Source organism: Rhinolophus hipposideros (genome assembly GCF_964194185.1).
Source record: "Rhinolophus hipposideros genome assembly, chromosome: 15".
Taxonomy (NCBI): Eukaryota; Metazoa; Chordata; class Mammalia; order Chiroptera; family Rhinolophidae; genus Rhinolophus; species Rhinolophus hipposideros.
Window position 1 is genome coordinate 64667175 of NC_138061.1, and position 12840 is coordinate 64680014.

General features: G+C 36.0%; 1 protein-coding gene across 7 annotated transcripts in view; it reads right to left on the bottom strand.

The window, feature by feature from the left end:
* Positions 1-11602: 11602 nt before the first annotated feature.
* PARG (poly(ADP-ribose) glycohydrolase) overlaps positions 11603-12840 on the bottom strand; it is a 141345-nt gene continuing 140107 nt past the window's right edge. For all 7 annotated transcript variants that reach the window (XR_013994939.1, XM_081073532.1, XM_081073531.1 and 4 more), the window contains exon 18: positions 11603-12679. Coding sequence is in view for 6 of the 7 variants with exons in the window: in XM_081073532.1 (XP_080929658.1) it covers positions 12525-12679 (155 nt within the window). In the remaining variant the exon portion in view is untranslated. The remainder of the gene's footprint in view (positions 12680-12840) is intronic.

Sequence of the window (12840 nt, forward strand, 5' to 3'; positions counted from 1 at the left end):
ATTCGGTATTGTCAGTGTTGTGAATTCTAGTCATTCCGATACATGTGTAGCCCTATCTCATTGTTGTTTTAATTTGCAATTCCCTAATGATATATAACATTGAGCATCTTTTCATATGCGTATTGGCTCCATCTGTGTACTTCTTTGGATTGATGTCTGTTCAGACTTTCTCCCCACTTTGGGGGGGTATTTTTTTTAATACAGTTTTTAAAGCAGTTTAGGTTCACAGCAAAATTGAACAGAAGATTTCCCATATACCCCAAGTCCCTACATATGCAGTTCCCCTCTCTAGAAACAGCCTGCACCAGAATGATACATTTGTTACAACTGATAAACTTTCATTGACACATTATAATCATCCAAAGTCCATCGCTTACATTAGGGTTCACACTTGGGTTATACAGTCTATGGTTTGGACAAATGTATAATGAATGGCATGTATTCACCATTATAGCATCATACAGAATAGTTTTACTGCCCTAAAAAGCCACTGTGCTTCAACTATGTATCCCTCCCTCCACCTAATCCCTAATCGGGCAACCACTGATCTTTCTACTATCTCCATATTTTTGCATTTTTTCAGAATGCCATGTAAGTGGAATCATATAGTATGTAGCTTTTTCAGACTGGTTTCTTTCACTTAGTAATATGCATTTAAATTTCCTCCATGTCTTTTCATGACTTGATAGCTCGTTTCTTTATAGTGCTGAATAAAATTCAATTGTCTGGATGTACCGGAGTATAATTTATCCATTCACCTACTGAAGAACACCTTGGTTGCTTCCAGTTTTGGCAAATTTTATGAATGAAGCTGCTATAAACATCCATACAGGTTTCTGTGTGGACACAAGTTTTAAAATGGGTAAATTGGTACTGGGTAAAATACCAACGAGTGTGATTGCTGGATCGTATGGTATGAGTATGTTTAGTTTTGTAAGAAATCACCAAACTGTTTTCTAAAGTGGCTGTACCATTTTACATTCCCACCAGCAATGAATGAGGGTTCTTGTTGCTCCACATTCTCAACAGTATTTGGTGTTGGCAGTTTTAGATTTTCACAATTCTAATATGTATGTAGTGTTTCTACATACTTATTGTTTTTTATTTTTGAATTTTGAGAGGTCATTGTACATTTTGGATACAAGTTTTTTGTCAGATACTTGTATGTGGTTTGCAAAGATTTTCTCCTAGTCTGTGACTTGTCTTTTCATTTCTTTAAATAGTGCCTTTTGAAGAGAAGTTATTCATTTTTATGAGGTCCAACCTATCTATTTTTTTCTTTCAAGGATGGTGTTTTTGGTGGTGTATCTAAAAACTCATCACCAAATCAAAGTCACTTAGATTTTGGCCTCTGTTATATTCAAGACATTTTACAGTTTTGCATTTTACATTTAGTTTATGATCTACTTTTAGTTAATTTTGTAAAAGGTGCAAGTGTCTAGATTTTTTTCATGTGGGTGTCCAATTTGAACATTTGTTGAAATAACTATCCTTTCTCCACGGAATTGCCTTTGCGCCTTTATCAAAAGTCAGTTGACTATATTTTTGTGGTTCTGTTGCTAGGCTCTCGTACTCTGTTCCATTGATCTATTAATCTACTACTTTGTTAATACCACAACATCTTGATTACCGTACTTTATAGTAAGACTTGAAGTCAGGCCATGCCAGCCTGCCGATGTTCAGTATTGTGTTGGTTATTCTGGGTCTTCTGTCTTTCCATATAAACTTTAGAAGCAGTTTGTCTATATCCAAAACGAACTCACTGGGATTTTGATTGAGGTTGCATTCAGTCTATAGATCAAGTTTTGCCATCTTAACAATATTGAGTCTTCCTGTTGGTGAACATGGTATATCTCTCCATTCATTTAGATTGTCTTTCATGTGTTTCATCACAGTTTTGTAGCTTTCCTCAGACAGATCTTGTACATATTTTGTGAGACTTATATCTATAGTTTATTTTAGGGGTACTAATGTAAATGGTACCATTTTTAATTTCACATTCCAATTGTTTGTCGCTGGTATATAACAATGCAACTGATTTTTTTAATGTGAACCTTGTATCCTGCAGCCTTATTATATAAGCTTATATTAGTTCTGGGAGGTTTATTTGTCATTTCTTTGGGATTTTCTACATAGATAATTATGTCGTTGGAACAAAATTAGTCTTATTTCTTCTTTCCCAACCTATATAACCTTTTACTGACACTGCATTAGCTGCAACTGGAAGTCCTATGATGTGGCACAGGAGTGGTGAGAGAGATCTTTGCCTTGATCCTGATCTTGAGAAAAAGCATCTAGTTTCTCAACATTAAGTATGATGTTAGCTATGGACATTTGTAGATTTTTAAAAATCAAATTGAGAAAGTTCCCCTCTATTCTTCCTTTGCTGAATTTATCATGAATGTCTTGGATTTTGTCAAATGCGTTTTCTTCATCTATTGATATGATCCTAAGACTTTTCTTCTTTAGCCTGTTGATGTGATATATTACATTAATTGAACAAGCCTTGCATACCTGGGACGAATCTCACTTGGTCATGGTGTATAATTCTCTACTATAATACTGAATTGTATTGCCTAATAGTTTGTTAAGGATTTTGCAGCTATATTCATGAAGATACTGGTCTGTAGTTGTCTGTATTTTTACAGTCTTTGTCTGGGTTTTCTATCAAGGTAATAAAACAAAGTGGGAGGTTTTCCTTACTCTTCTATTTCCAGGAAGTGATTGTATAAATACGTTGTTAATTCTCTAACATCTGGGCCTGATTATTGCTTTGTGATAGTTATAAAATTACAAATTCATTTTCCTTAATTGTTACAGATCATTCAAATTACAAATTTTATACTGGGTGAGTTGTAGTAGTTCTTTTTGAGGAATTGGTCCACTTAATCTAAGTTGTCAAATATATGTGTAGAATTGTTTGCAGCATTCCATTATTATCCTTTAATGTCTGAAGGGTCTATTGTGGTATTCCTTATTTCATTCTTGATATTAGTAATTTGAGTCGTTTCCATATTTTTTATTTCAGTCTTGTGAGAGGTTTGTCAATTTTATTAATCTTTTCAAAGAACCAGCTTTTTGTTTCATTTGAGTTTCTCTATTGATTTTTATTTTTCTATTTCATTACTTTCTGCTCTTTACTAATATTTGCATTCTTCTTGACTTCATTTTGATTTTTTCCCCCTAGTTTCTGGAGGTAGGAGCTTAGATTGATTTGAGATCTTCCCTCTTTTCTAATGTACTTATTTAGTTTCCTAGATTTCCTTTTCAGAACTCCTTTAGCTGTATCTCACATATTTTGATATATATTTTTTCATTCAGTTCTATATATATATTTAATTTCCCTTGAGACTTTAACCCATGGATTATTTAAAAGTGTGTTGTTTAGTTTCTAAGGGTTGGCTACTTTGTTTTTATCTTTCTGTTATTTATTTCTAGTTGATTCCATTGTGGCCAGAGGACACATTTTATATGATTTCAATTCTTTTAAATTTGTTGAGTTTTGTTTTATGGCTCAGCAATGGCCTACCTTATATTCTACAGGTACTTGAAAAGATTGTGCATTCTTCTGTTGTTGACTAGAGTTTTTTATAAGTGTTATGGAGATCTTGGTGAATGATGGTGTTGTCGAGTTGTATATTCTTGCTGATTTTCTATCAAATTGCTCTATCAACTATTGAAAGAGGGGTTTTAAAATCCCTAATTATTATTGTAGATTTATCTGTTTCCCTTAGTTTCTATCCGTTTTTTCTTCACATAGCTTTCAGGCCTACTGTTTTGTTATAAACATTTAGAATTCCTATCTTCTTGGTGGATTGACTTTTATCATTATGCAATATCCCTCCCTGTCCCTAACTTTCCTTGCTCTTAAGTCTACTTATTTAATATGAGTATAGCCACTGCTGTTTTCTTTTGATTATTTTGCAAGGTGTATATTTTATTCCATCCTTTCACTTTCAACCTACCCATACCATTATATTTTAAGTGAGTTTCTTACACTTTGTATGGTTGGGTCATACTCGTATTTTTTTTTTAGATAATTTTTCTAAAAAATAAATTTTATTGGGGGCAATGTGTTTCTCCAGGGCCCATCAGCTCCAAGTCGTTGTCCTTCAATCTAGTTGTGGAGGGCTCAGCTCAGTTCTAAGTCCAGTCGCCGTTTTCAATCTTTAGTTGTGGGGGGGCGCAGCCCACCATCCCATGTGGGAATTGAACCAGCAACCTTGTTGTTGAAAGCTCGCACTCTAACCAACTGAGCCACTTGGCTGTCCCCTTGTATGTGTTTTTTTTTAAATCCACTCTGCCAATATCCATCTTTTCCACTTAATGTCTTTTTTTTTTTTTGTTATTTTTTTTTTTTATTAATTAATTTATTAGTTTCAGGTGTACAAAACAAGGTAATACTTAGACGTTCATCATTTATATCCCTCATACTGTGAACCCCCCTCCCCCCATCCACTATCCCTCCGACCTCACACTGAACCATCACATTATATATATAAAGTTATAGTTGGCATTCATTAATGTTTAGCTTCTGATGAATGTAACTATGATGCATGAATATTTAAGTCTGCCATTATTTTTCATTTTCTGCTTGTTCTCATGTTAAAGATTTTTGTTTGTTTTTCTGCCTATTTGTGGGTTAACTGAACATTTTTTGAAATTCAATTTTGATTTACCTATAGTGTTTTTTAGTATATTTCTTTCTATACTCTTTAGAGTGATTGTTCCAGGTACTATATTATAGATATAAAATTTATCAGTCTACTGATGTCAACAGTTTATCAGTTTGAGTGAAGTATAGAAACCTTACCTCACTTTACCCTCCTGTTTATAATTGTCTTATTTCCTCTATATACATTGAAAACGACAATAGACAGTTAAAATTTTTGCTTCAACAAACATAATTTAGAAAACTCAAGAGAAGTATATTGTGGTTATCCACATTGTTACTTTTTCTATTCTTCTGTCCTGATGTTCCAAGATTCCTTTTTTTTAATCATTTCCTTTCTGTTTCGATAACTTCCTATAATCATTCTTTTAGGGCAGGTCTGCAGGAAACAAATTCTCTTAGTTTTTCTTCATCTGATGATGTCGTGATTTCCTCTTTATTACTGAAGCATTTTTTTGCTTGATATAGAATTCTGCATTGAGTTTTCTTTCAGCACCTGAAGTGTTGTGCCACTTCCTCCTGACCTTCATTGTTCCTGATGAGAAATACACTGTCATTTGAATTGTGTTTGTCTTGTAGGTAATATGTCATTTCTCACTGCTTTAAAGACTTTTTTTTTTTTTTTTTTTGGTTTTCAGAAGTTTATGATGCATTTTGGTGTGATTTTTTTTTTTTAATTTGTTGGGGTGACAATTGTTAGTGAAATTACATAGATTTCAGGTATACAATTCTGTATTACATCATCTATAATACAGACTTTAACTGTAATTTTTAGTACTTTATTTGATTTGATATGTAATGTTTGCCAACTAATGTCTAGTAACAATAATTTTACTAGGTGTGAATTTGCATTTATAAAAATAGCGGACTTTTCTTTTGTCAGTGGTTAGACATATACCTACTGGGGTATATATACTATGTAAAAAAAAATGTTTCACTTTAAAATGTGTGATCAAGATACACATTGTGATCAAGATAGCGTGGTAGGACACTGAGATGGGCTCCTTTAAGGATACATTTCTGTAGTAGTGTTAATATTGTATGGTAGTCCATGTGGGCAAATAATTTAACCAGTGCCATTTTTTTCAGGTTTATCCTATTTGAAGTTCACTCAGCTTGTTGAATCTATAGGTTTGACTTTTGCTAATTTGGGGGACATTTAGAAAGTATGCTTTCAATTCCTTTTTCAGTCCCCACATTCTTTCTCCTCTCTGTGACTCCAATGAGACGTTAGATCATTTCTTCTAGTCTCAAATGTCCCTGAAGCTCCATTTATTATTATTCTTCAGCTTATTTTTTCTGTTGTCTTAGATTGGCTGATTTCTATGTTCTACCTGCAAGTTCAAGTTCACTGACTCTTTCATCTATCCTCTCTATTCTGCTGTTGAGCTCATCCATGGAGGTTTTTTTTTGTTGTTATTGTTGTTCTAAAATTTCCATTTGGTTTTTCTTATGTCTTCTATTTCTTTGTTGAGATTTTCTATTTCCTTGCTGAGACTTCCTTTCTCATTTATTTCAAGTGTTCATAACTGCTTGTTGAAACATTTTTATGATGGCTGCTTTAAAATCCTTGTCAGATAGGTCTGTGTCATCTCAATGTTGCTCTCTGTTGTCTTTTCTCATTCAAGTTGAGATGTTCCTGGTTCTTGGTATAAGTAATTTTTCATTGCAAGTTGAATATTTTTGATATTATGAGACTTCAGATCTCATTAAATCCTGGGTTTTAGCAGGCCTTCTCTGATACCAATCCAGCTGGGGAGCAAGACACTGCCTCCTTATAGCCAGGTGGAGATGGAAGTTCAGGTTCTCCTCTCTGCCTCAGCAGACATACAGAGGACTTGTCACTGCTGGGGGACTTCAGGCTCCACCATAGGTTACCTGATATAATCCTGGCTAGGAAGAGGAGCACCCAGTGACTCCTCCCCATGTATCCTTCACTGACAATTCAGGATGGAGGTGTTTAAGGGGCCTCAGTTCTTCCAAGCAGTGGTGAAAAGTTCTGACTCTGTTATCAGAGGTAACTTTGACATCTGACTCTGGTATTGAAGGCTTCCTCTGATACCGCTTTATGGGAAGTGGGAGTGGAGACTCATTAACTCCAGATGGAGGTAGAAGTTCGGTGTTCCCTACTCACACTGCATTAGGGAAAGAACCTCTTTACATGACAATTGGGGTGCTTTGTTATAACCTGGAGAGGATAGAAGTCTAGGCTCTACACATTATCTTTGCTGGTGGGGTCTGTTTTTTCTATGGTGTTTAGCTACAGTAGAGCAGTTATTATATAAAAGTTTTCTCTCTCATTATGCTGTCCCTTTCCTGGTCTATTGGCTAGAGAAAGCAGGCTTTCTTGGGCCTTTATCTGTATTCAGAATTTCTGGGTTGTCACTTTCTCCAGTAGTCAGCACAGGATATATGAAGCAAGAGGGAAATCCAGGGAACTCACCACTGTATTGTTCCTTGGTTCCCCAGACCTCCTTACCAGTCTGCTTTCTTCTCTTCCACCTTTCATTGTTTTCTTATGTTTGTTTTATGCATCATGTTCAGAAGCCTTAGCTGTACTTAGCAGGAAAAATAGGGAAAAGTCTGTTGACTCCATCCTTTGGAATCAAAAGTCCTTTCTCTATTATTTTAATGTGTGTGTGTGTGTGTGTGTGTGTGTGTGTGTGTGTGTGTGGTAATGTCTTTAAGACACTCATTTACAGATGAAATATGCCTGGGATGAATTTCAAAATAATTTGGGGCAAGTAATGGGTAGGAATGTAGAGCAAGTGAGATTAGCTATGAATTGATAACTGTTGAAGATGGGTGATACTTATACGGGGGTTCATAACCCTGTTTTATTTTGTATGTCTGAAATTCTCCTTGAAAAGAAAACCATTTCCTGACTACCCACTCGAAGTCCTATCACAGGCTCTTATCTGTGCTCTCCGCTACAGTATAAACTTGATGACAACAACCCAATCCACTTTGGTCACAACTGCAGCTCTAAAGCTTAATAAAAATGACTGACGTATCATTAGGTGGCATTCTAATTACCGTATTTCTTCAAATATAAGATGTCATAGATTATAAAATACCTTTATTTTCTGTACCATGAAAAAAAATACTGCAAAGTAGATTATGATATATCACAAATTTTTAGAAGTGTTTGGATTTCGGATGCCACATGTGAAAAAAATGAAATGTTCATTTTGGAATTAATGAAATACGTTATTTGTGGAACAAATGAAGACTCTGAAATACTGTGCTTCATACATGTTCAAGAGCACATTATCATATATATTGTAGGCTTTACCAATTCTACAGTGAGTATATTTCTTCCCAAATACTGAAATTTTAAGTCTAAGTTTATAGGTTACTGTTACAAACCTTAACCGAAAATGCAACATTATGACATGATGGTCTCCACCTTCTCACCACCAAGGAACCCTTTCATTATTTTATCGACAAGGTCTCTGTATTTTGAAATACTTTGGTATTAAGTAAAATTCATTAGGTAAGCTAATTTTCTTCATTTTTTTGATTAAATGTGTAGTGTTCAGACTGAGGCAATATAATTCCAGCTAAAATTAAAGAAACATGACCTTTTACCTACCCTGTATGGAATCACCTACAGGTAAAAATAACATTTCCATTAGTAAATCTACTTTTTAGCTTCCAGTGCTACTTTCTCAGAATCCAAGAACCAGTGGAATCGAGATGGCAGAAACTCAACATGGCAGGGCCTGAATGAAGCAAGACGGGCGTTTAGGTAGCCCATCTGAACATAAGTTAGGCCCTTTGTTTACACACTCTCCAACTGAGGAAGCTGTGTAAGCGAGTTCACTGTAGTGAACTGACATGGTACAGGGCTCTATTCAGGTTTCTAAATTGATAGCATAAAACTTCAACTGGTTTTTCTAGCTTGATTTGGAAAAGTATAGTGAAAAGAAAATGCTATTTGTAGGGTTTTAGATCACTTACCCTCTTTTAGATCTTGTTTTTGGTCTGAGAGCAGAGGAAAAGTCATTCGTCTTTGTACCCCTGAGAGTTCAGTGATTGCCCAGAGAAGGCGCTCTTAAGTGTCTATGGATATGGTAATGGATGGAAGGAGTGTCCTCAGAACCTTCAAGACATCTTCCCTGTCCCTGATTCGACCTCTCTTGAGGGAAGATGAAAATTAGGAAAGGGGAATGAGCACTAGGAAACATGACCTCAGGAACCTGGCAAGGAAGAAAAACGAATGCAGTCAGATTTCTTTTTACCATTGGAATGTTCCTCAGGCCAACGACCATCTCTACGTGCCTGACACCTAATGTAGAATAACAAATCTACATGTAAAAACTCACCAAACGCCCAAGACACACTAGATTTTTTAAATGAGAGCATGCACATGAAATCTCAAAAGTGGCATAATGATTTGAGAAAAAAAGGTGATGACAAAGAAATCAGAATTTCTTTATTCTCTCCCTACAAAAATCATGGAAATATTAGCACAGACTCTCTGTATCCCCAAGTTCAAAGTCATCATGACACGTTAACCCTACACTTAAACAGTCAGAAAAAATAAATCCAGTGATCAGATGAACACACACAGTTTGGGCCGTCTTGTTTGGGAAACCACCCCCTGAAGGCTCAGTGATCCGTGTGTGACCCGGTGAAGGGGGCTCAAGGGCGCTGTGCTGTGGCACAAAGAGCAGCAGTGAGTAAGTGGATTTTAGCAGCTTGTCCTCGTAAGTATCATTGTTCTAGTATCAGCCCAGCCCCAAAGGACAGGATTAAATACTCTGAGCTCAGATTCCAGTAATGGCCAGTCTTTTCCCTTCCGTCAAGACAAAGGACTGGGGCTGATCCACAGGGTGGACAGAAGAAAGTACAGGACCTTTAAACCTTATTTATTTTTAAAGCAGACACACTAGGATCCAGGTCTTCCTTACATCAGGAAAAACGCCACGAACATGCAGCCATAGATCGGAGAAGTCGGTGGGAATCTATGTAACTGCTTCTCTTCAACCCAGCAAAGTCTTTGCTCTATCATATTCTCGCAGTGGGAGAGCTCAATCAATACTGTGTCTGAAGCAATTATGTTGGTTAAGTACCTGCACAGCAATCATGGAGCTTGCTTAGATTTCCTTTTCAGTCTCTTTTAAATACCGATTTGGTATGCCTGCCTTTAAAGTCACTTCACCCAACAAAGAAAGAGATAATTCTCTCAGCGATGATTTAAATTACTCCACTGACAACTAGTCATTCACGATGGAGAATAAGCTATACTAGGAACTTGGTAGAGATCAAGAGTATCAGAGTCTTTGCTCTATCAGATCCCCTTCAGAGATGACAAAGCAAGTCTCCTTTCCTAATGAACTGCTGGAGGTTGAGATGGTATTTCCTAACCTCTGGGCATCTGTTAGCTCATTGGAAAAATGTGTAAAGCAAATATGTAAAGCAACTTAGCACAATAACTATTATACAGTAGGTGCTCCTACTGTATAAATGTTTCCTGATCAACTAGGATAGTCGGCATTTACTGAGCACCAACTATGTGCCAGACCCTATGACTGTTATATTACAAACAGTATTTCCTGATACGTGGTAATAGCCCATTTTCTAGATGAGTTAAGAAAGGCTCAGAAATTTAGTTTATTTAGAGAAGGTTAAAATGTTAGCTGGGGATGTGGCTAGCATCTGAACCCAGTTAGTCTGATTTAAAATCTCATGCCCTTTCCACTCTTCCACCATGTTTCCTTAAACTGTTATTGTACATTTGAGTGGGCAAGTGACTATGTTAAAAACCTAAGAATTCTAAACTAAAGATATCCTTTTATGCCTGAATAGATCAGAAGGATAAACATGAACTAAACCAATAAACCCCAAATGAAAGAGAATAAAAGGTGCTGTTAAATGTCTTAGAATAGATACAAATGTTAATTAGACGTCTGATTTTTTTTCTTTTTTCTGAATAAAGCAATCATGTTCCCTCCAACTTTCTCCTTCCTCAAAAAATGGACATTAGTTCTTGTAGCGTTCCATTTGATCAAACTGTCCCAATCCCAGAATGTACTGGAACAAAGAACTTGGCAGGTTTTACTCTTGGAAACCTCTCCACAGCGAGAGAAGCAATCAGTTAGGTGGCCCAGTCACTAAGCCTGTTCAGCAATACGAGCACAGTTACCGAGACTTAATAAGTTATCTACCACATGAACCATCCTGTATTTTTCATCTATGTTATAAAGAACTTTTACTTAGTCTTGGGGCTGGGTAACAGGGAAAGAATATGGAGACAGAAAAAAGAAAATATAAGTATGAATATTGACAAAAGCACAGAACGGGCTGGGAAGGAAACAGAAGACTTTCACACCAGCCAGACACTTCGGACTTAGAGAGAGGATTTAAATCTCAGTTATTAAGGCAGAGAACTTCGTTAATAAGTGGCTGTCTTCAACTGCCAAATTCCATTAACTGCTCAATCTCTACATAAACCAAAAGAGTTACAGACATTGGCCAAGCCCCCATTGTTTTCCCCGCCAATACTGACACCAGGAGTTCGGACAATCTACCAAAACTCCTCATAATAGGATTTGACCTCCAATAGCTTTTCCTGACAGTTGACTAAACTAGAACTTCAACAGTAAAATAAGTGCTTTTGTGATTAAATTCTACTCTCCATTAACACAGGATTGATATTGGCTTTCACTTTAACTTTTGAAAGGTATTATTTATGTTTGTTGCCAGTTTTAATGGATGCAATTGTTAGTAAAGAATTTTAAACAGAGCCCCTGATAAAGCTTAAACATAATCATTTCCCACAACTCCAGTTTTATTCAGATATTTTTTATGTGCTTGCACAGAGACACACTTAAAGAAAATATATATATATATATATACACATATATATATATATACACATATATATATATATAAAATATAGATGATAAGGGAGTTTCTGACAAATGACTGTTAATGAAACTTTATTAACTATATAACATTTGAATACCAGAGAAACTTCAATATGTACAAATTAGCACAAAGTTCCCAGTTCTTAAACTTTGGTTATATGAATATGCCTCAAGCACCAAGAAATAAACAATCATCCTAATTTGAAAAGAAAAAAAATCCCAAGAAACAACAAAATCCTTGAACTCTCTTGAATCTTTTTTAACACCATTTGGGGGAAATTCTGTTTTATTCTACATTTCCTTCCATCTTGGTCAGTTTCCAGAAACATTATCAATAAAAACTGATCAGATGAAGAAAGGACAGACAAACCATAACAGATGGTTCCAGAAAAAGGAACTAGTTCTGGAAAATATTCTGTCTTAAATACAAAACTGTTTTAACCTAGGAGATTTGCATTATATAACATGTATGAATAAAACCCCAACTCTTAATTTTCAAAATTGAAAACCTCAAACACAATCATAACGAGAGCTGGGAATGAAAGGCTCACAGGAGCTTTTAGCAAAACCAGTTAAAGAGATTCTTGGATTTCAACTTCTTCCCTGGCATTACTGCCATCTGCTAGCAGCAGAGGCAATTTGTATAATATACAGGCATCAAAAACCTAATAGGCTGAGACAGCCTTTCATGGGATTTCACAAGAAACCTGAGGGGCAAAAGAAAACAGTCAAAGAATGAAGACCGGAACAGAAAACCCTGGAAAGAAAATCTATGTAAGCTTACATAAGTCAGGATGGAGGGGGCTTAGGTGTACATACTGACAACTGCACGTTGTGTGGAAGGGATTGTATCCCTGTGTACAAGTGTGGATTATATACACATTTACATTAAGTTAAGTCAGTTTACATATTACAGCCGACAATTCAAACAGGCTTTTCTGCTAAGATGAGGACAGTGGTCCTGTTCCCTGCGCTGCTCAGGCCCCGGGCCTTTGTCCTGGCTGGCTGGTGGCCTCTGCACTGGACTCCACAGCGTGGTATATGAATGTGTAAAGCTTGATGTCCGGTCCAGGGGTGGAACAGTTTCTGCATTCTTCATTGTAATATCGTAGCAAAAGTTTATATACTTCTCCTGGAGAATAAAAGTCCAGACCAATTTGCACATTAAGGGATGGAGATGGATAAAACTATTAAAGAACATGATGGATAAAACTACTATCTTAATCTAAATAACACAGGCTAAAATTTGACTTCCAAAAATAGAGTAGGAATTTCATATGCTTGAAGGCTTTC